Genomic DNA, 24372 nt, shown 5'->3' on the forward strand with positions numbered 1-24372 from the left:
AAGATTCTTTCCTGGATTTTAAGTTGTATGTAGAACAGTAGATCATACTGTAAACATCTGAAGTTACAAGAGAAAATGCTGTTGAATTCTGCTCCTTGATCCTGTTGAGGTCTTGTTCTAGCAAATGGATGGGGAGAGAAGTAGGAATGAATTGCATCTGCATCCTAAAATAAACATATCACCAAACCTTAGACATGCTAGGTAGAGGGATTTTCATTTTTTGTTGACTGTATTGGAATACTAGATGTCTGCATTGAGTTTAGTTGTTTTAAGCTAAACAAAAATGATCACAACTTGTTGAGGAATGCATGCTACTGTCTTAAAGATTAGAGGCTGCATTCTCATCAATATTGTTATTACAACTACAAATAGATGCTACACTGATTATATACACTTTCTTAATGAACAAATTTTCAGAACTTCGTTTTGAACCATTCTGTACCTTTAGAAGCAGAAATCCATTTGTACTGTCATGATGTTGAAATCTAGTTTGAATAGGGTGGTTGTTTTTAATAATGCTTAACTCATCTGCCTTCATGGTAACCAAAGCTCAGGTTGAAATTGGACTTCAAGAGCCTGTAATCTTAGGATGGCAGAAGAGGGAGAGACTTTGTATGCTCATGAGAAGACAAACTCCTCTGAGTTCGAAGGTTTGGGAAGACCTTCAAGATCAAGTCCAACCATCAGCCTGACCTACGGAGTCCCTACCATGTCCTTGGGTGTCTGTATGTCTCTTGAATACCTCTACCACTCCCCTGGGCAGCCTGTTCCAATGCTTGACCACCCTGTCCGTGAAGAAATATAAGCCTCCCCTTGTGCAACTTGAGACTGTTTCCTCACGTGCAGTCACCTGAGAAAAGAGATGGACACCCTCCTTATTACAGCCTCTCTCAAGGTAGTTGTAGAGAGGAATGAGGTCTCCTCTCAGCCTGCTGTTGTCCCCACTAAACAACCCCAGTTCCCCTGGTTGCTCCTCGTAAGCCTTGTTTTCCACTCCCTTCACCAGCTTTGGTGCTCTTCTCTGCATACGCTGGAGCAAGTCAACACCCTTATTGTAGTGAGGGGCCCTAAACCAAACACAGTATTTGAGGTGTGGTCTCATCAGTGCCCTGTGCAGGGGTCCAATTACTTCCCTGGTCCTGCTGGCCATGCTATTTTTCATGTGGGTCAGGATGCCTTTGGCCTTCTTGGCCAGCCGGGGATGCTGCTGGCTCATGTTCAGCTTGCCAAGTACCCCTCAGGTCCTTTTTTTGCCAGGCAACTCCAGCCACTCTTTCCCAAGCCTGTACCAGTGCCTGGGGTTCTTATGACCCGAGTGCAGGACCCAGCACTGAGCCTTGTTGAATGTCATGACTGGAATGCATGTCGATTTAGCCTATTGAGAACCCTCTGCAAAGCCTTCCTTACATTCAAGCAGATCAACAGGCCTGCCTAACTTGATATCATCTGAAAACTTACTGAGGGTGCCTTCAATCCCCTCATCCAGATTTTTGATGAAAATGTTAAACAAAACTGGCCCTGAGACTGAGCCCTGAAGGACACTACTGATGACTGGCCACCGACCACACTGAATTCTGCGCACTGTGACTCTTCAGCCAGTTCTTCACCTAGCGAACTGTACACCTGTCCAAACCATGAGCAACCATGTTCTCCTGGAGAAACTGTAGGAAACAATGTCAAATGCTTTACTAAAATCCAGATAACAGCCACAGTCTTGTCCTTATCTGCTAAGCGTGGTATCTTGTCACAGAAGGAGATCAGGTTAATCACGCAGGACCTGCCCTTTATAAACCTGTGCTGGCTGCTTCTGATCAGCTGATTGTCCTCTGTAACAAGTTAAATGATCAGAGACTTTGCAGCAGTTAAATATGTGGAGTGAATGAAGTAAAGAGTTTAAAGAATCGCCAAAATAGGACTAAAAGAGGCTATGCAGGGAAAATAATATACTTCATCTGTTAGTTAAGGCTTGCATATTCTCTTTAAAATATCTTGCTCTTTAGTTAAAGTTACACAAGCAGTGAAATGGGGTGGAGGAAATCCCAAAGTCAAACAGTACTTCTGCCATTACAATTTCAGTACATACTTTCCAGAACTGTAACAGTCAAATAGTTTCTTTCTAAGTCTGTGTTTATTTTGATTAAGTCATCAACAGGGTTGGAAACCAGACTGTTTCCGAGTGTCTTGGTCTGGCAGTATAGCATTTAGCTGTTTTCTGTGGACTAGACAGCAGAGGGAGATGGAGATGCATGCTTTTTACCATAACTTTATACAGTTAAGCTATGAAGAGCTGCTTGGTTCCGGAAAATAAATGTATTTGCAGATTCTGAACAGTGGTCACCGAGGATGCAAGAGCCTGCTTCACTCCCTGTGTTTCTTGCTGTGTTTTTACTTGCTGCTTTTTGGGTGGCTTTTTTTCCTCTTTACTTGAACTGCTTCTTTTTCATGGTGTTGTAACCACCGACAGAACTGTTGCTTTTGGCAATACAGCAACTCCCAACCAAGAACAATTTCACAGTAGACTTTGAGAAAACATGAATAAAACTGTACCCCCCCCCTTTGTTTTGTTCTATTAATTTATGTCAAAGTAAACTCCAAGTGATTCCCATCTTAATGGAATTCTTCAAATAATTGCATTAAGTAAATCTGGATAGCTTACTTTTTTGGGGGGGAGGGGGAATTAACCTCTGTGTGCTTGCTGACCTCTGCTTTGTCAGTTATTGATTCTTAATTTTTTGCTAGCCTTTAAGGGTTTTGTTTGGATTTATTCAAACTTAAACAACCTGTCAGAGAAACAAAGCTTCAGTAAAGGCCTGCATTAGAGAAGCACTAGATCTGTATTCACTGACATGTTTCTCAAGTTCCTTAGGCAGTTGCTGATAGATTGGTAATTGTGTGTGCTGATATATAGTCATCTTAAGGTTTCTCAGCTAAAACGTTAAGTCTGACTGAAATGCAAGGGCAGGTTACTTCCATTTGGTTCACTGTGGAACAGACAACAGGATGTGGTTATTCCTGTACCACAGCAGCATAACTTGGCAGAGCATTTGATTTAAAAAAAAAAAAAAAAGTACGGTTTCCATAAAATACAAGATAGTGGGGTTGAGGGAATGCTTAAAATGTTTCTGGCTAAAATTTCTTTATACCTGCATTAAAAAGAGAAATTCTCTATGAACTTTATTTGAAAGCTCAAATGCACATGCTTTACTTTATTCCCACGTGTGATCAATATATAATCATAAACGTTAAACTTTTCATTATAATCAAGGCTATGATAACTGTCTTTGAAGCTTACTGCTTTTCTGTCATTGTAGACAGGCTTTTTTTTTACACTACAGGGTTTTTATCTGCAAAATTAAGTAGGTAATTAAATGTTTTCGAGCATAGGTTGCTGTACACAGTAGATATCTCGGGTGATGTGAGGAGCTACTTGAATATTCTAGAATTTTGGAATTGGAACACAGAATACTGACAGAACATTTAACAAATATTGACTCTGTTAAACCATTTTTATATGTCATACAGAAAGCTCTCTGAACAGTACAGAAAACATCTACCTATCTATCCTTTCCCTCACATGTACTTTGGGAAAAAATGTTCTTTTGTAAAAGGTAGGAAAAAACCTGCTAAATATAGCTTTTTGCTGAATCAGAAGCTCAAAGGTGCCACACCGGGGTGTGTGGCCTAGTCAAAGTAAAAACCTCACTAATAAAACCTAACTGGTACTTGTAGTTAATATATATATATTTTTGACAACAATACTGCTAGGGAGAATGTTTCTCTTCTGAAGTTTGTTTTCAGAAATTCAACTGTATTAAATGAAGGTCAAAATATGACTGCATCCAAAATACAGCTATTCTGTCACTTGAGTTATTTACCTCCATACCATAACTTAAAGGACAGAGTAACTTCAGATTTCTTCAAACATCCATTCTCACCTAGGGCTGTTCTTCAGTACTGTTTCTTTCTACTTTTTCTCCCATTTTTTTTCCTAATCCAGTCAATTCAAGCAGAAAGGTTCTGAAGCAAAAGCACCATGTATTCTGTATAGTGGGGTTGAAGTAGTATTGTGGGCTGGGGCATTTGCCATAATTTTGATTGACAAAGACTTGACACTGACCAAAGATGAGGAGTCTGGTAGGGACTTACCAGGTAGGGACTTACCACTTTGGAATTTCATCGTGTTCTTACACTACCAGCACCCGTACTTGTGAAACATGTTAGCACATGAGCGTGATTTAGTTTTAACTTGTTTATATGAGGTTAAGTAAGTATGAGTGCATTAATTCGAGCATATTTTTTAAATGATTCTGTTCCCATGTATGGCTCTCTCCTTTCATTGTGGAGGGGTCCCGTATTGCACAAACTTAGAGATTCCTTCCAGACAGGATTAATCTGTGTATGCCCCAGGGCTGCACAAGATGTGCTTCTGGGCTGCTATTTCAGTTCTGTGGATCAGACTGGTGCGAGCCCAAAGGAAAATCCATGAAATCCTTATGGAATGGATGCTGACTTTTTAGCAGATTAGCAGAGTTTCACTTCAGAGATGATTGCTTTTGGTAACACTACTTCTTAATGTAGGTGTAACTTGGGAGTTAGAGTGAATATAGACAAATCACGTAGTGAAGAAAACCAATTTAAAACTGAGATTTAAAAATGGTACTCTGGTTTTGTTTTTTTCCCTGATATCTTTAAGAGCACATTGACCCAATCACTGAGAAGATTGTCTCTGAAGTTGAAAACTTTAAGTTGTCCAATACTCCTTAAAAGAAAAAAAAAATAGTTGCATGTAAAGATAACATCATTTCTGCCCATCTGATGGAAAGGAAGGACTTCTTACTTTGAAAGTGCCTTCTAAAGTTAAAGGACTTATTATGGGCAGACCTATCTATTACATCTATCATATAATGCAAAAGATATATTGATCAGGGTGTAAATTTTGACTTTTCTAGCTTTAATTAGTTAATTAGTACAGTTTCAGGAGAAATCAAAAATGCTGTGAATAGTACATGATTTCAGAAGCGTAACTAGGGGTAATACACTTCTTTCTTTCAAAGAAGCAAAAAAGGTCACTCTAATGGTCCTTTTTTAAAAAATACTGAATAAATAGTGAAATTGTGAAGATTATTCTAGTTGTAACAGTAAGCTTGTGTGTTTTTATAGGTGTACATTTGAAGCTGAGCTTTGTATATGACTTTGGACAGCAAAAAGGTTTCTAATAATAGAAACAGCTTTTCTAGTACCAGTCGTACAGTTTGTAGCTATTGGAAGGCAACTGTGGGGGTGGTGCAGTTCTGTTGCTGCTCTCTATTGAATGTTTCCATTAAAAAAAAAAAAGACAAATTTAAATGCAGCTAAAGAACTTGACAGGGAAAAAAGGTTCTGCTGCAACTGTCAAATTCAGTTCTTCCAAACTCTATGATGAAATCCATTCCAATCAAGCTTATCTGTACCGCTAATGTTACATATGGTTGAGATCTTTAAATTGCGCCTAAACTATTATTTAAAGGGAGTATCCTGAATGTCATTGTGGCCGTCTTGTATGGGACATATGGTGCTTGCTGTGTACTGTGGCCCACAGAGGTTTTGCAAAGAACTATAATGGGTCAACAAGCTGACTTTAGGTCTCAGAACTATCAAAAGGCAAAAAACAAAGGCAAAACTCCAGTTAGGCTGATGTTCTAGGATTTGAGCAACAAAATACCACTCATTTAATTTTTAGTTTTGTTTTACTTTAAGTGTGACTTGAGGCTATTATCTGTTTGGTGCATATTCTTGAATGGGAGGGTACAGGTGCCCAAGTGAGTATGGGCATCTTTTTTTTAGTAGTTTTGATTCAATTTCTGAAGCTCCAGAGTAGGGAGGGAGTTTAATGCATCTTTAAACTTAGCATTTCTTATTAGATATCTGTAGGTAGCTCCATGATCTGCATGCAGATCTTCTTGGTTACCATTTGGAAGTGTTTAATTCCCTCCTGAAGCATTAGGTAAGAGAATCATGTGCTAAATGTTATACAGCCTTTGTTCTAGATAAATTGAAGAAAAAAAAACAAACAAACAACTTTGAGCAGCTGAACTTGAAGAAATGGACATCTTTAGTTGAATCTGACACCTAGAGGGTGACTGGAATTAAAATTTAGCCCTGTGATGGTGTAGTATTAGAAACAGAGATTTGAAATATTACTAATATACTGCACTTTCACCAGTAAATGTTCCTGCTGCATTTCATGATGTTTTTGTATATTTGTAGAGATAAATCTTCGTATTTGTCTTTTATAGGGTTTTAAAAAAATACTCGGGAGTTCTGATTGGGAGGACTTGGAACAGGTAATTAACTCTAGGGCAAACTACAGTATGTAGGATATTGGTGTATGATCAAAGAGGTTGTTATAATTTGAGATAAATTCAAATGAAAAACTATAATTTGAACTCTTGAAGGCTGGTGTTTTTCATGCTCTGAAGTTCCATCAAATTAGGTACATATAAGGTTAGGGTGGAACTAACAAATTCATTCAGAGCTTAAAGTAATTTGGGGGGAGAGATACTACACAGTAACAATGAAATATATCTTAAGAAAGCTATTCTTCCTTTCAAGAAGAAAGAAAAACAAACAAAAAACACCAAAAAAAACACATTTGGCTTGTCTGGTATATCAGCAGAGAGATGTTTACAGATTGCAGAATGCTTGCAGATTTCACTGGGCCCCCTGTGTTTGAGTCAGGTTTTGTTCCTATAGTATATCTGTTCAACTTAGAAGGTACAACCCCCCATTCTTAAATGAAAAGGATTACTTTGTGCAGTGTACTGTCTTATTCGTGTGTTTAAATCTTCCTTCACTTGAAGTAGTCACATTTATTGCTGCAAATTCTATTTTTTTCTAAAGGTGGACTTTTTGTAGAATAGATTCATAAGGCAATAAAGAAGGTAGCCCTTTCCTCAATAAATCCTGCTTGCAAAACAGATTTAAATGTTGAACAGAGTTCAACAGAATAGTACTGTAATGCTGGACCAAATGTAGCCCAGTTGCCTCATTTGGTGTTGCATCTTTGTCATCTGATTTCTTCTGCTTCAGAAATTGATTCTGCTTATAAGGTTAGGATGAATCCCACGTAATGTCAGTGCTTTACTTGGGCTTTCAGCTGGGGACAAGGAAAGGCAACTTCAATGTCTACAAGAGCTTGCTATACAATTCTTGACATACTCTGCCTTTTTAAACCCTTCTGTCATTATTAGCCTGTTTCCATGAATTTGTTTGCTTTACTTTGGATCTGTTCTGGGAAACTTGGTTATTGGCTTTTCTGTTGTGAACTTCCCAGGGTAGGTGATGGGTATTTTCTAGTTACAGCTTCTTAATTAGGGAACTAAATGTTGTCCCTCTTTCTTAAAAAGAAAACAAAACCAAAACGCAACAAATTACCACAACGCTAACCTGCTTTTGTGAAGCTTGCACAGGTAGTGTTTTCACAATCAACTGTGAAATCTCTCTTAAAAGAAGGTAACTAATAGCCATATCATTTCCTTACTTAGCATGCTTAAATACAAAAATTGGAATAATTAAGCTGTAGACATGTCCCTGGAATTAGAGCTCATAATAAAAACTTGTAACTTCTGTGACTGGATTTATTGTGTTACACGGTGCTTCGTGCCAATGTTTTAAATGTCATTCTGAATTTGTTTCAGGAGTTACCAGAAATGGCTCTCTTAAAGTTTTTTCGACCAGAAAGTACACCAGGACCCGCAAGACCAACACCAGAGCAGCTTTCCAATCTTATCAAGACGAGTCTTCATTACCCAGAATCTTTCAGTCACTCTTTTCATCAAAAAAGGTTAGTGGAATATTTTCTTTGGAACCTTTTGAAATATTGTTAATTTGACATAAATCCTGTTGAGAGATGCAATGTGGATTATAGTACAGAAGACAAAACAGCATGAAATCTTGCCGAATTCCTAAACTTGCTGCTTAGGTAATACATAGGTAAAATGGAAGTTCAATGTAGAAAAGCAGGCTGTAATATCACAGTTTGCAGTTTTAATGTTAATTGGGAATGTTACCAAACTTACTGAAAACAAAATAAATACCCTGGTGCCTTTGTGTGCATTTTGGTGGGTGTCAAAGGAAGAAGCAGCATAACTACTCTGAGGAGCTAGGCAGACAGTAAACAGTACTCTTAAATTAAAGAACTGCTATGTCTACAGTATATGACTTGTCAAGATCAGCCATGGTTCTGACTTACATCAAAAATAAAGATGATAATGGTTTAGATTGCTTGGGCTTCTCTCCTAGAAGAATCTCAAAATTAACCTGTCAAAAAGCAGACTACTAGGGTGAATTAGTTGGAGCCTGCAAAAATGTTTGACTCTTCCAAAATGAAAGTGATCTGAACAACTGCCCCCAAATTAATTTGTAGACACGAAATAAATTGTACATGTAACATTAAAATAGCTATTTGGGTCTGGGTTTTTTTCCCCGAGAGCTTTACTGTGTTATACTTGCATTTACTTTAAGGTAATGTAATTTGCCAACAGAGAAGGATTCCTTTCCGTACAAAATCTAACACTTTATAAGGTGTTATATTTTAACGACAATTATGAAGTGTGCATGTTTCCAGAAACAAGTTCATATCTTCATTATAGTTTCTAGTAGTTCTTTTCTTGTTTGTCTGACTTAGAATATTTAAACTGTTAAGCAATGGCAAGGAGTTCCAGTGACACAAATCACTTCTTGTGTGAATAGAGCTATTTCAGTGGCTATTTCTAGTGAACTAAGGTGGAGGTTTATGCTTCTGCTAATTTTCCTCAGATGAACAAAGGAAGGCAGTAACTTCAGCATTGGCTTAATTGGCTCAGTAGTTTTTTACATGGACTAGAGTTACTGACACTAAGCGATTGTATTATGTACACTGTCTCACACTGTTGTATAATAGATGACTACATGTTAATTTTGCATGACCTGAAATTTCTTTTGATTACTTAAGTCTTATTCTGGATAGTCTTTAATTATACTTTTTTCATTGCTGTGGAACTATTTCTCTTTGCAGCCTCTGTCTGGTACCTGTTACTCTCCTACTTTCCAATTGTTCCCAGGCTGTTGTAGATGTGATGATTGATTTGCGGCATAAAACAACAAGGTAATGCATGTATGTTAATCAAAACATATCCTGAGACTGCTTCCTAGTTTTAGGAAGTTTTGCAGTTTAACTGCACAGAATATCTAGAATAAGATCTTTATAATAGTGGCTTCAATGAAAGAATGCAAGGTGATCAAGGCCTCATACAGTCAAATGGGAGTCTTCGGTCACTTCTCAATTTTTGTTTTGCTTCTGGCTATATCTAAGAGAAGACCTTGAACTCCAGTTAAACAGTTAAACTTTGCAGACCTTTTTTTTCTGAAAAAAAGTGGAAACATTTTTGAACTTGCAGAATATCAGCTTTAGCAAACTTCTATTACTGAACATGTGTTGCTTTTTTTCATTTTTAAAGTATCAAGTAATTTGTAGAAAACAACTTTTGAAGTATAAACTTGAATACTTCCTGCTGTAACGTGATTTAGTATAAACGGTCATAAAAATACCTAAGGTTCTAAGATTTTCCCCTAGTATTTTACCAGCTTATTCTTGTGACCGGCTTTTGACCTAGAATTGGAGTACTGTGAAAATACTACCACTGGGAAAACATTTTATGAATTGTTTCTAAAAGTTTTACAGGTATTTCTGTGGGATAGATGGAATTCAGTATCATGAGGTACTGCTAATTTTCATTTCTGTTAAAACAAGGCAGTTTAACTCATGGTAAAATTCATGTGAACCCTAATCCTAGATACAATGCAACCTGATTTACCACAAAATAAACTTGTGGGATTCCTGGTTTGAATGATCTGGGGGGACGGGAGGGGAGGGAGATGACATGACAGATTGAGAGACATCAAGGACTTCTTTATGGGGAATGCTTGCATGTTGCCAACAGGCTGTCTAGGTGGTAAACAAGAAATTAAAGACCCAGAGCCTAATACACAACTATTTCTGTTGACATGACATGGTCTGTCTCTGGTTCATGGGACAGACCTTAAGAATGCCGTATGCAGTAATTTTTAAATCTTGACAATCTGTATCTAGTCTATTGTTTTGTCATGGTTCTATAAAAGCTGGGATTACACTGGAATTTATAGTTGCAAATAAATGTATAAAGTTTGTGTGGTGTACAATATATTAAGAACGTAATATATTAAGAATATATCCAGAATATATTAAAAATATATTCAAGTCTTTTAAAGTCTGTACTGATCAAGTGTGTACTGAACTCAAGCCTGTACTGATCCATCTGAGCCAAAGGAAGAGTAGTTATAAAAGTTTGTGAGAGTCGCAGAATAGTAAAAAGTACTTGGTAAGAAGTAAAGAGGACTCGGTTAAATGGACCTCATAAGTGGACAATGAGTATCTTTACAGATCCCTAAGGTGACCTCAGGTTCCCTGCCTCATGGTATGCATGCTGGGAAAGAGGACATAAACATGCTGCTTTGTTGAAACTATGTTTAGCATCTTGGTTAAATGTTAAGCACACTTCTGTCTATATCTTTGATTGCTGTTATCTTTCAAAATCTAGGTTTGTCTTGCTAGGAAAATTGTAATCTCTTAATGATAAGGTGGGGGGGATGAAACAACAAAGCACAATGTATTTGGGGAAGGCAGTGATTTAATTATTATAGGCAAGCAATGAAAAAGACCCAGCAACTTCTAAGATTCCAAAGAAGACTGACAGTTGGCACTCTAGCATCTGAAGACTGCCAGAGTAGGAACTTAGTTTTCCAATTCCTGGCTTTTGGTTGGTTTTCAGAAAGCATATTCAGAACAAGCATATTTGTAAGGGGCTGATTATGAGCACACAGTATATTCTGAAGTTTTGGGAAAACATCAAATTGAGGGGTTCATATAAATTGCTAATATTTCAAAGACAGAGGAATAACTTCTCTTACCTTCTTTTTCAGCCCAGAAGCACTAGAAATCCATGGATCTTTTACGTGGCTTGGGCAAACACAGTACAAGCTTCAACTGAAAAGCCAGGAAGTCTATAGCTTGCAGCTAAAAGCTTGCTTTGTTCATACAGGTGTCTATAATCTTGGAACCCCCAGAGTATTTGCCAAGCTAGCGGACCAAGTTACTTTGTTTGAAACGAGTCAGCAGAACTCCATGCCTGCACTGATTATTATTAATAATATCTGACCACTTTCTGAAAAATCATACTAAAAGACAAAAATAAATGGAATTCTTTTCTTATATTGCTGGTTGACATTTTGCTGCAGTTTTTTGAAATAGCACCTCAAACATCTAACTTGTTACTAGAAATTGTGTAGGAAAGAGAATAGCAAAATATTCAGACTACTTGTCAGTTTGTTTCTCGATGCAACGCACGTTGGACTGAAAAATTCGTTTATCCTTTTATAATGTATTTCTTCTCCGGTAATTAAGATGTTCATAACACAAAATAATCTTTAACTCCAAATCTGAACATATTTGTATGTCCTATGCCCTGTCAAAAACGCAGCTTGACTGCTGTTCCAACTTCCAGCATGGTGTGTTTAATATTTGTGGCTGTATTAGGATATGGTTCAGGAAGAAGCCATCACTGGCTTTTTCCTGTCTAAAGCCATTAGTCATGATAAATCCCAACCTTACTGTGAAGTTCAATAGGGTATCTCCAATCTGTTCCTCAGTTCTTTAGTATAAAACTTTGAGTTTCCATGTTTATGAAAGCTGATGACCTTCCAAGGTTTACATACAAGCCCCACCTATGGTGTTTCAAAAATAATTTCTTCAACCAGTTTGAGTATTTTTTCTCATTCATCTCAGCACAGAATGCACTATTTCACAACCATGAGATTGTCATTTAAATTGTCACTTGCTTTATTATGTAACTATAACAATTGATCAGTTTTAAAAAAAAATCTACTCAAGATTTTCAAGAAATGTATTATATTTATAACAAATGTACTGTAAATAGAATAAAACATACACCATATTCACTGTATGGACTGCTGCCTTTAAATTTTTTCCTTCCTTTGTATACAGCTTTGGCAACCTACTAGTGCTGATTTTGTATATAAATTCGGTTGTATACACTAGAATATGTTCATTCTAGTCCTTTTTGCTCTGAAGTTTCCATCTTGTTGCGGTAGTGGTGGTATACATGGAAAATTGCAGAGGTTGCTGTAGTTGTCTTTTGAGTTCTCACATGGTATTTCTGTGAGCAAGTCTCAGAATTCAGCTATATGGGGAATATCAGTTAATATGTGATGAGGATTTTTAATTTGAGTAGTAGCTGCTGAACATAGAGAAGGCTGTGAAGTAATCAAGTGCAGCAAAACCAGCGTAGAGTTAGGAGATGTGGTTTATGATGGATTACCTGTGAACAAGGAAAAACTGATGTACCTAAGGAAACCCAAGACTTCTGTCTGTCTGCTGTATCATGTGGCTGAAGGAAATTCCATCACAGGACAGCACTGACTTATGAAACAGTCAATCTGCATTCAGAAGCTTTTTTTCTTTTTTTGACACCTTTTATCAGCACTACTGTATGACTGTTTCCAGGACTTAAATTCCTGAAAAGTCTTTGAATTCATTCACAGCATGTGGCCTTTCGTAGTCATACTTAATGACTGTGAGCTGTGCTGATTTATCAACGGAATAGTTGAATATTACATAACAAATGTGCTGCTTCTGGGATGGAGTTCTTTTCTGCTATCGGGCAGATTTGAAGGCTACACTTCCTAAATTTTTCTTGGCACTGCATTGTAGCCTTATACTATGTCATGAGTGCTCTGTCTTGGCACTCTTTTTAGGAAAGAAAACATTATTTATTCCAGTCAGCTATCATGCTGTAGGCCACTAAGTACTAAGTCATATCTGATGTGTTTTCAGCACTTCTTTGAATACTTGAGTGGCAGAAATCACATTAATCAGACAGAGGATGTTTCCACATGAGTTTTGTGACATATGAGTCATAATTTAACCAACTTTCAGCCTGTCAGAAGAAACTGCTAAGAAATACCTCGTGATTTGGAAGTTTCACTGTTGTAAAGAGTAGCCTTACTGCTGGCTTAATTAACTGCTGCCTTGTGTAGTGTTTGTCAGTGATCCTAACTTTTAGATTAAGTAAACCAGTCCTTGATGTTTCTATTGGTGTATATCTAGTTTTTTTAAAAAACAAAAACACTGATAAGATTATGTAGCTTGGCTTGAAGCAACTACCATATATAGATCAACCCTTCATGTGTCTCAATGCTTATAGGAGTAGGGTGAGCTACTGATGTGGCAGGAGGCTAAAGGAGCTGGAGTAATGGGTAAAATTAGCAGCCTCTTCAGCATATACATATGAGATGCTTTTCTAAGTCTGTTTATGTAGACATGAGATTTCTTTCTGTGCGGACCAACTGTTCCCCAAAGTTCTCAACTAAGCAAAGCTCAGCAGTCTAAGCTGTTTCAACCCTATAAATAAACCAGGCTTCAATTATACTGTAGATATAATATGTAGCTTTAAAAAAAAAAAAAGAAACAACAAAGTATTTACTTTCTCTTCACCCTTCAGTGAAATCTTTTTGTTCTCTTCCCCAGCATGCTCGTTAAAAAAAAATACTGAGATTTTCAACTTGTCATATTCTAAGACAACAACGGAAGAGCAGTATTTGAGTTTAACTTTTTAAAGCTTAGTATAATGTTAGAAAAGACTGCTGTTATGATATGTCTGAGGAATGACTTGTAAATGTTAAACCATAAGCCAAAGTGCTTTATTTCCAAATCAACATCAGTTCCTTCATGCTGCATTGTCAGTTGTGTAGATTATCACAGGATCACAAAATCGTTTAGGTTGGAAGAGACCTCCAAGATCACCAAGTCCAACCTCTGACCTAACACTACCAAACACTACCAAGTCCTCCACTAAACCCTATCACTAAGCTCTACATCTAAATGTCTTTTCAAGACCTCCAGGGATGGTGACTCAACCACTTCCCTGGGCAGCCCATTCCAATATCTAACAGCCCTTTCCATAAATAAGATCTTTCTAATATCCAACTTAAACCTCCCCTGGCACAACTTCCCCCTTGTCCTATCACTGGGCATGTGGGAGAATAGACCAACCCCACCTTGCTACAGCCTCCTTTAAGGTACCTGTAGAGAGAAATAACGTTGCCCTTGAGCCTCTTCTCTGGGCTAAACAACCCCAGCTCCCTCAGCTGCTCCTCCTAAGACTTGTTCTCCAGACCCCTCACCAGCTTCATTGCCCTTCTAATGTGTAAAGCTGGCCACAGTAGAGATCAAAATCTCTGAATTTAGTAAAATGTCCAGTTTCATTTTGCATGATAGAGAATTTGCGAGTAAATTAGATTTGCATCAAGTAAAACACAGAAGTAGTTCCATACCTTAGAGTACTTAAAAATTAGGATTTTTATTTGAGCTGCATCACCAACTAGCATGGTCCTGGAATGAGGTGGGTGAGTTGTGGCATCTATTTCATATTTACAAGCATGTGCTTCTGCATCCTATGGTACGAGGAAGCAAGTGATGTGAGAATTCAGGTAGTTTTGCCAAGATTTGTTGAAATGCTGCATTGGCAGGTTACAATTTTGTGCAATGCATATCTGTAAAAATACAGTTTGCTGATGTCTTCAATAGGCCCTGAATATGACATAGAAAGCACATAACACTTCTGAAAGCATGATTTTAGAATGGAGGGAAAACAAGACCATGCAGTTGGTGGATTTTATGCTTTATATCACTTCCTTAAGCTTGAGAAGGAATTCCAGTATTTGAATCCATTGTGTATATGAATAAGTGGCATTCATAGTATCGCAGATAAATTATTTGTGCTCTTCACTTTTCCTAGTAATTCAGGCAGCCTGATCCGTGTTCCTAACTCTCCTGTAAAGCAGTGAAAATAATCGTTTTGTTTTAATGTACAAGTTGTAGCTGGCTGATGTGTATTCTAGAATTTGCTTACAAAACTTGCATACATTCATTAGTATGGTTAACTGAGGCAGTATCTAGTTCTCTTGTATTGAACTGTCACGTCTCTGAATAGCTTGTCAAGATGCTTAAGAATGTTGGAAGAGAAAGCAGGTAAACTGCATGCCGTGAGTTAAAGGGAATGTAGAGAGTGTGCAGTCCTTGAATGGGGAGGGAGGGGAAGGTAGGCAGAGAACAGAATGGGTAAAGTCATGAACAAGCGGTAGGAAACTCAGCTACTGGGAGGGGAAGAAGGAAGAAAGGACAGTTGCAAAGTGAAAACTGAGGACTTCATGGTAATGAAAAATGAGAATGCTGTTCAGATGGCGCCTGTAGGCAGAGTGATTACCAAAGAGATAGTAGAAGGTGACTGCTGTCACTCAGGCAAAACTTGTGAAAGTGTGCAAGCACAGCAGGATTGAAAAGGAAGGGGCAGCTTTGAGAGAAACTTTGGAAAGGAGAAGGATGGGATCACAGTTTAAAACCAGATAAAAATGAAGAAACTGAGCAGCACAGGGCAAGCTGAAGGAGAAAACATGCAATGCTTGTTCTTAAAGAGAAAAAAAAAAAAAGAAAAAGTTTAAAAGTCTGTATTTCATATTGAAGCTCTGTTTAATTTGTTGTTCAGGCTGTCAGCCACAAATTCGGGAGTCATTGCAGTTGGTGGTTACTGAAAGGTGGAACCTTCAGCTATTTTGTGAGCAAGCAAAGACTGCTTTAATGACTCATACGCAACTAGGTTGGCTGCTAGTATAGTGGAAGGAATGTCCGGAATCTCCTATAGAACTTTGCAAAAAGGCTCCGTTCTGTGCTTCGGTTATAATATTTAACTGATGGGAGATTTCCTTGATTCTTCTTACTATTATAGGAGATGACTGATGTTATAGCAATGCCTTGTGCCTTTTCTGCTGTCAGCCATAAGTTCCCGTCTACCTTCTCAGAAATGGTAGAAATTGCACAAAATATAGTATTCCCCTGAAATTGTGTACTGCATTTGTGGGTATATAGGTATGGAGATTCAGAACTGGTTGCCTCATCTTAACTTTTTAACTAAACTCGTATACGTCAGAACAAGAAAAATAATCTTAGCTTTAAATTAAAATCTAAATTACTTGTGATGGAAACACATCTATAATGTCTCTGTCTTAAATTGCATTTTTTTAATCTTGTTTAAACATTCAGTATAATAGAGTAAGGCTTTAACTACCAATAAATACCAAAAAGTAAGCCATATACTGCAAATTCACAGGATTCACAGTAATAATTGTTGTCTAATCTATATACAAACTAATTTTTTTTTTTTTTTTACTATCATGGTATTGAGTGCAGACTATTAGTGTATTACTAGGAAACTGTCTACCAATTTACTTTAAATACACAAGTCCATCTGTATAATGGATTTAGAAATTCTGGAGAATGTTGGTCTTTCACAGTACAGTTATTAGACAGATAATGTTCTGCTACTCAGCATGAGTGAAAAGCTGCGCTCTTTGTGTGAGTTGTTTACAACTTCAAATTTGGAAATTTGGATAGAATAGGGCTTAGTCACACAGCCTTCATTCTTACTAATAAGAAATTCTCTCCAGTCCACTTGATTTAAAAGTTATTTCCTAAAATTAAATTTAAATACTGTCATGTTTCTGAAATCATATGCTTGTATTGGAAAAAAAAAATATATATATGCTGTCTGTAACCACACAGGGTCAGTGACAAGTTTAGAATGATAAATTAGGGGAAAAAAATGGGGAAAGCTGGTTAACAAGTTAAAACCATTGTGAAATGAACTCTTTTTTTGCAACTTCCAAAAAAGTTTAACTTTCTAATTAGGAAAAGGACGTTGGGCTAGTTTCCCTATCAGATCTTTGTAATAACAAGAAAACTTTCCCAAACAAAAGAGAACTTCTGCAATTAGATCTCACAGAGACCTTCAAAAATTGCAGTCAAAACACTTTGACTCTTGGCATTTTTTTTGGCATTCAGTTTTTAGCGATAAATAAGGTAGGAAACATCATGTCAAAATCAAAAATAAATTCAGAATGCCTGACAGTGCTGTCCAAAAGCTTAGATAGCTCATGGGAAAAGCACCATGCATATATACTGAGAAGGTTACAGATAAATCACAATAACTGTAAAATTTACCCACTACACTAGCTTTAAAAATGTATAGACCGTTATATGAAGGGAAAGTGATCTTATTTTCATCTTTATGAAGAATCAGATGCTTGATGGAAGGCCACTTTAACTCAGATTCACTCCTATTCTTACAGCTTCTTACATAGTTACTTTTGGTCCATGCAGTATGTGGATCTGGCAACTCCTGTTCTTTCAGCAAAGAAATCTAATTTGAGGTAGAGAGAAGCACTTGGCATAATATGCAGTCAAAAGATAATCACAGTTATGCATTCCATGTATTTCAAACATAAAGTCAGCAGAGACACGCTTCTGATATTTATTATCTTCCCATAACTCAAGAACTGGCACCTGAGGATTTTTGCAATATATCAGGAGAGGACAGAAAGGACATCCCAGATTTGTAAAGTTAGCTTTGATCCGTAGAGTGTCTGCTGTGTATTTGCTCCAGCGAGAAACTGTGGGTCATATATGTTATGGCTGATTGTATAACTGAATTTACTTCTCAGCGCCCTTTCCTGAATGAAGCTTTTTCTGCATGCTGCTACATTTTTAAAAATTCTGATATGCTTTGTAGGTGGGCAGGACACTGCAATATGTGCAGTTACGGGAGCCACATCAATACAGCCGATGACATTGTCAGGGATGTCCACAGTGGCAGTAGACATCTCTCCATCACATATACCATCATAGAAGTCAGCCTATGCAAATGAAGAGACATTCTGCTGCTCCAGAATTATATGCAGGAAGTATTGGATGTTTCCATCATATGTAAATCCCATTTCTATTACATTTGCACCGAAAGCCAGCACATGGGGATTGCTGACTGTCATCAAGTGAATGAACATTTTTGTCAGGCTTGGGCACAAATATAGTTTTCGAAGACATTTTCATGTATGTTAATATAGTAGATATTGTTCTGGAAGTTTCCTGTGAGAATCTCCACAGTGCGGGACTGCTGAGATTTCTGGACTGCTAACTGCAAGCTGAGTTTGCATTTCTTCGTCACACAGCTGGGAAAAATTGCTGGTCACAGGGCTGAGTATGGTCAACCATCCCACTTCTTCAAATAAGATCTTTTTTTTCTTTTTTTTTTTTTCCTTCAAATCTATGCTCTCATCCATGGCACCATGCTAGTGACCAGCCTGATGCTGCCATAAGAGACATCCATTCTGGGTCAAGACTACAATCTGGGAGGCACCTGTAGTCACAAGGAGGAAACCACTGTCAGGGAAAGTAGTGCCTTGAAACCGCTTTTAAGGCAGGACAGTCAGTTCTTCCATCATCAAGTAGTTGTTAGAGGATAAAGTATCAGTTGTCCAGAGAATGATTAAACCCCTTAGGACAAGATTCTGTGTGCTCCAAAGCTTACTGGTGCCTTTGGGCAGCAGGTGAAAGATGGTAGAACTGTGGTTCGACATGTGGCTGTTCGTGGTGTCATTGTATCTGAAATAGGTCCCTGCCACCACCTTCCCTGCCTCGTCCTCTCCAGTTCTGCTGATAAGCAAGCCAGTCATGGCAAGGGAGATGAAGTTGCAGACCTCAAACAACACTCTTTGTTTTCTTATATTCCTCTTGATAGATGTAAATGTGTAACTCCCATCCTCTGAAACAAAGATATGACTGTTGGAGACTGAGCGTCTGGTGCTGTAAGCAAAAAGGGTCCAGTTGAGCTCCTTGCACTGGGAGTCTGCCCCCAAGTAGCCTCAATGGGCATTTGAGAGTTCAAACACATGGGAGGTGACTCCTGCTGATGGGACCCACCTGCCAAGGCTCTCGAAGTACAGGTAAACCCGGCCATTGATCACCATCATGACTCTGTGCACAAAGGTGATGGTGCTGACAACAGCTTCTTTGGCCTTAAGTTCTTTTGGGATGGGGAGTGGGGAGAGGCTGCTCTCAGAAGCATCCATGCTGATGAAAACATCCTTCCCTAGGTACATGGATACCTTTGGCTGCCCTTTAGAGCCAAACCCTTCACAGGGGTGCTGCAGGATGGTGGGGCCAGCACTGTAGTAGCTCATGTAGGTTCCTCTCATCAATGTCACCGTGAGGCCAAAAAATATTGCGTGTACCAGCTGCTAGTGGCTGCAATCCAAGGCGTCCCTGCTGCCCCACGAGCAGAGCCACAGCCTGGCCACTAGTGCCCACCAAGGCCAAAATGCCATCTTCCTGGCTCCTGGAGGGCTGAGGGCCGCGTTGAAGAGCTGGGACAAGTGGCAGTGGGGTCTGGGGCGGCAGCTGGGACAGAGCACAGAACATGGCGGCAGCTGGCTCCTCCCCTCCCTGTGAGGTTCCTCCGTCAGTAGCCGCGTGTGGCAGAGGCGGCTGCTGCTGAGAGGTGTGCTTCCCAGGGGACCCCAGACAGGGACAGAGCCTGGCTGGATTGGGGTGGGGATGTGAAGAGGAGCTGCTTTCATCAGTTTTTTCTTCAGCTGCAAGGTTTCCTCATGGACTTTATCATTGCCTGAGTAAAATGCTCCACAAGCCTCACACTTTTTCAGTGGGTCTTATATGAGATTTCAACTCTGCTCCAACCATCTGGAGTTTAAGACTTATCCAAATTAACCACTAGATGTTGCCATTAATTACATAGGAGATGTTGGCAGTCCTTGGCACGGTGGGGTTTCTCATGTTTCTTCCTCCCTCTCTTCAGCAGCTTCAGGGTAGTGCTGGCACTGCCAGGGTAGGCAGGCAGAGGGGAGAGGGGTGGCATTGCCCAACCAAATGGAAGTGGGAGGTAGAATTATACAGAGACAGAATTATACAGATGCTATAAGTGACATAAATCTCAGAAGGGAATAAAAAAGAAGTGAAACTTGGGAGCTTTAAACTTTTAGGGCAAGCAGTACTTCTGTGAAACAAGGTCAGAACTAGGACAACCATTCTGAAATAAAGCTTCTGTCTATCCAGGCAAGCAAGGTGAAGACAATAAGGAGGTGTCATGAGAAGCAGAGGGTAACCACAAAGAAGCATCTGGTAGGTCAGGGAGTGCGGGGTGCGCAAGGCAAGCTTAAAATACAGGGAAATGCAAAGAACTGGAGACAGATGAGGCCAAGTTAACATGAAAGGTGAGGAGGCCTTGAAAGGGATCGCAGGAGAATACGGTGAAGCAAAAATGTTGAAAAAAAGGATGATGAATGTGGAAACAGGCATGTAAAGAGAGTGGAAATGTGTATTTATCGAAGTATGAAGGAGGGTAGAGAGGGCCATGTCCCAAGAATTGGAGCCCTAGTACCAGTATTTCATGGGGTTCTTTGAGTCTAGGCACTCTATATTTTTTCCTGTCTGTATACAGGGTTTACTTTAGGAGCACTGTATAGCTTTCCAGTTTTGCAATTTTTTTTTTCTCTGACATTGAAAAATGCATTCAGTAGTTACTACTAAATTATTATGTCATGTCATATTACTACATGTGTCTTACATTGGCAGGAAGTTGGAAAATCTCTCGATTCTACTATTGCATACTATATTCACTGGCATTTTATCAGCTGCTTTGTGAGATTTATCTATGTTGTCTTTAGTTTTAAATTCCTGCCTCGGGTGCCGTGGGAAATACATAAAAAAAAACCCATTGTATTGCTGAGTATGGGTGGCTGCTCTCTTACTTTTGTATCCAAATTATATGAGTTAAGCACTGCTGCCATCTAGTGCTTTCTGCTTCTAAACGTGTTCTGTCTCAGTAGGTGGACATGACTTTTATTCCTTTTCAGAAAAAGTATTATTTGTTAGGTTATGTGATAAAAGACTCTTCTCCACAAAAACAGAGGAGCAGAGAGGACCAATGAGGGGACCAATAATCTAACTAAACTAACCAATAAACTAACTAAGAGAAATGAGGTACTGTGACTTGGCTTCTCCCAGAGCAGTCCAAGGAGAGCCAACAGCCCCATGGTCTGTGTGTGATGCCCACTGAGATAATGGGGCAGGTTCACCAAATCCCCTGACAGACTGAGAGGGGTTTCTGCCTAGAGCTGTGGAAATCTCTATGGGATGCAGGGAAAGATCCTCTTGGGATTGTACAAAACTCATGACAGTATATTTGGAGAGGGGAACCCAAGGTGGGAAAAGAGATCACAATGATTTGTGGAGAGACAAACATGGGGAAAAAAGGACAAAAGGGATCAGTCTGGTGTAAGCAAGCTACTGGTCATGGTGCATGTCCAGCCATGCCCAGTGCCTGACTATCACGGACTGTCCTGCATTCTTATTTAAATAAATTTCTAACTATTTTCCTAGGTGAGGGGATTCTCTATTCTGCATGTATTTGCAACTCCTGACATCACTTTGATATTGTTCAGAGCTTCAGCTAAAAGAAGGAAAAAAAAATAAAATGCTTGATTCAGCAATTAGAAATTTATCAAGAGAGAGATTTTGAAGAATTATTTCTCTCCCACTGAGACCTTATGTAGAGAGTAAAATAATAGTCTACATTCTTCATGGTGTCGTAGGTCATAGATAAATATTACCTACTGTCAGGATTCAAGACTTAAAGATAACAGAGAATGAGTACTGATTTACTTTGAGTAAATCCTTGTCAGTCAAATCCAAGATACAAATTTTCTAGTGACTTGTGCCTTTAAACATCATCTTTTCCATAATGAGGATTATGTATTCCTTGATTCACACGTGTTTAAAAACTTTTGTTCTAGCTTTGTTTACTAAGTAGCTTGGGAGTCCTGAAATTAGATGTCTCTCAGGATAAACTACATCAAAATATACCTAAACCCTGTTTATTAGTGTAATTTCTTGACCTTTGGGCAAAATTCTTAGTATTTGGAAGTGATTGCATTTCTTGAAACTTATTCAGCTGCACTTTGATTTCACTTTTGAAATTGGCTTTTGCTAAGGTCAGCAGCAGAATATAGAGGTTTAGAGTGATTGTTCTTTGACACTTGCTTATATTGTGTATTGCTCCAGAACAAACACAAAAGGCGTCAAAATAAAAACAGAAGATTTTTCACATTTAGTGCTTGTTTATTGACAGAATTCCTGTGCAGTGAAAATAATGCTCAATACCTGCGACCTTTGTGGGTCCCAGTGCAGTTTGTGTTTTGAGCTGTTACCAAAAGGATTCTCTTTTCCATTGCCATTTATGTATAGCAAATTCCTTTAGATAAAAAGACAAGTCAATTAAATTGTTTTAAGTTGTAAGGAACACTCTGTAAAAGTGGTAGATTGAGGGGAAAATACCTATACTTTGCTGAGGTAGGTTGTATTGTAAATAGTATGATGAAAATGATAATAAAAAAATACTGGTTTTGGATGGCTTTCATTGTTTAAACCTGAGGTCACAATAGCTGCACATTTTGAGGAAGCTCAGTAATAAACCAAAGCCTCCTTACTGATTTCCTTTTCACTCCACTGATGAAACCGTAAAATCAAGATTCCTAATATTCTTCTTTTGGAAAATGCAAGTATGGCTGCTTTACTGACAGCAGTCATCTCGTCAGTGAGACTGCTCGAAGGAGGATGGAATCGTATGCGGTAAAATCATGGCTATGATCAGATTAATGGGGATGGAATTTCTCTTCAAAATTATTCCCAGAGATATTTATGAAATATATGAAACCAGGCTTCCAACTTTACTCAAAAGATTTAGTGTTAAAGTTCTTCTAATTCAGTGTTTACTGTGATGCAGATGTCTACGCAGAAGTGTCATCTAGCACAGACAACAGAAATCAGGTCTCTGAATTGCAGTGGATATAGCAATGACTCCTGGATCTTTTTTGCTTATTCTACTGTTACTCCAGTGAGGTAAGAGATTATTTCTGAGTATTGTAAAATATATTTGCAGTAGTGGAAATCCACCGAAGGAACTTCAACCTTTCTTCGTATGCATATTGCCATTATTTCAGTCACTTAATGTTTGCTGTCTTTTCAAACTTATTACCCTTAAATAATTTCATGGAAAAGACAAAAAAATAGCGAGAGTAAAAACTAGGCTGGTGCAGAGGATAATCATTTTCTCAACACTTCTGTTTTTGAAACCATGAATGCTGATTAAATGTATTCCAGGACTGAGTGATTTCCTGATCCCATTTAAATCAAGATTTATTTACTATGCATTTCTATCAGTTTACAAGAGTAAATCACCAATTTGTAAAATGTCACTTGGCTAATGAGTTCTGCTAATTGCCTTAGTAGTAGCTGAAAAAGTGAAAAATTAATGTTTTTAAAATGTTGCTTATGGACTATAGCAGTGTATAAATCAATTCAGCTGGTGCTTGTGAATGTTAGTCTCTTGGGTTTTTCTCTTTTTAAGTTAGAATAGATGTGGTGTTCTCCTCCTGATGACTGCGGCATAGTTCCTTACCCGATTTCCTCCAGGAAAATGGAAATCCTGCTCAAAAAAAAAAGATGATAACTTTAGATTTTTACTTACTGAAGGAAATAACTTAATGATAGTCCTTAAACAAGTGTCTCCTGAGCCCTGGGTACTTCGATGCCCTAGGCTGCAGAATATATTTTTGTATGTTGAGGAGGTTGCAGAGAAAGTAACAATTACTTCTGACCAAGAGAATAAATACTTACACTTGAAAACATGACCTGAGTGTACCAAAAAGCTCTGCAGCCACAAGACAGATTAAAAACAAACAAACAGGCAAAACATTACATCTCTCCCTATTGTGCTGCCATGGGCTACCAAAGGGAGCTGCTGTAGGAGGGAAAGGGCAGTGGTGGCTCAAAGCACTTGTAGCGCTGCTCGGGAGAAAGAGTAGGAGGAAAGAATACTCCAGAACGGTTTCCTGTTGTGACAGAACTGATTGAATGCATCACTTGAGTTCAGGGGATGTGGCTCAGGAATCACAACTAATACCATTTTTCATCTTAACGTCTGTCCTTAAAGATCACAGTTTTATTCTCCAGACTGCAGAGGAGAGATGCCTTAGAGGTTCATGTTCTGTTTCTGGCTGCTTTTCAGATCCTCTCTGGTTATCTATAGGTCAAAAGAGCCTTAAGCATTCTGAATGAACTGTATTCTCAGCTACACAAAAAATACTATTAAATTCCTGTATTATTTTTATAGTTGTATATTACAGCAGAACTTGTCTTTAACTTACTGAAATCCCATTTAGAAATATTTGTATTTTTAGAATAATATGTAGAACTTGTACATAACAGGACCTTAAAAGGTTATAAGGAAAAAAGGAATATTTTATTGTTTGTCACTTTTTTTTTTTTTGTACCAGGCAAAGAATTTCTTCTGTACATGCTAGGGTTCAGAGAAAATAAATGGGTGCTGAACTTAC

At 38.3% G+C, this 24372-nt stretch overlaps 3 protein-coding genes across 6 annotated transcripts in view; 2 read left to right on the forward strand and 1 right to left on the reverse strand.

Moving 5' to 3' along the window:
* The window catches only part of TRAPPC8 (trafficking protein particle complex subunit 8), a 50099-nt gene extending 38082 nt beyond the window's left edge, over positions 1 to 12017 (forward strand). For 2 of the 4 annotated variants that reach the window (XM_083826602.1, XM_083826604.1), the window contains 4 exons: positions 6276 to 6323; positions 7677 to 7822; positions 9035 to 9124; positions 10978 to 12017. In XM_083826602.1, the coding sequence (XP_083682728.1) occupies positions 6276 to 6323; positions 7677 to 7822; positions 9035 to 9124; positions 10978 to 11212 (519 nt within the window). In that variant the 3' untranslated portion in view covers positions 11213 to 12017. The remainder of the gene's footprint in view (positions 1 to 6275; positions 6324 to 7676; positions 7823 to 9034; positions 9125 to 10977) is intronic. The other 2 variants (XM_083826603.1, XM_083826605.1) reach the window with 1 other exon arrangement.
* Positions 12018 to 16885: 4868 nt separating this feature from the next.
* Positions 16886 to 17931, reverse strand: LOC310895362 (cation channel sperm-associated auxiliary subunit delta-like). The gene is given in 3 exon segments (XM_083826608.1): positions 16886 to 17329; positions 17332 to 17547; positions 17550 to 17931. Coding segments are annotated over 3 exon segments (786 nt in total). The 5' UTR covers positions 17788 to 17931; the 3' UTR covers positions 16886 to 16997.
* Positions 17932 to 21553: 3622 nt separating this feature from the next.
* Positions 21554 to 24372, forward strand: part of LOC310893709 (opsin-5-like) — a 67330-nt gene continuing 64511 nt past the window's right edge. Inside the window, exon 1 of the mRNA XM_083823025.1 lies at positions 21554 to 22876. The gene's annotated coding sequence lies outside the window, so the exon portion shown is untranslated. The remainder of the gene's footprint in view (positions 22877 to 24372) is intronic.

Source organism: Anser anser, assembly GCF_964211835.1.
Source record: "Anser anser genome assembly, chromosome: 2".
Lineage (NCBI taxonomy): Eukaryota > Metazoa > Chordata > Aves > Anseriformes > Anatidae > Anser > Anser anser.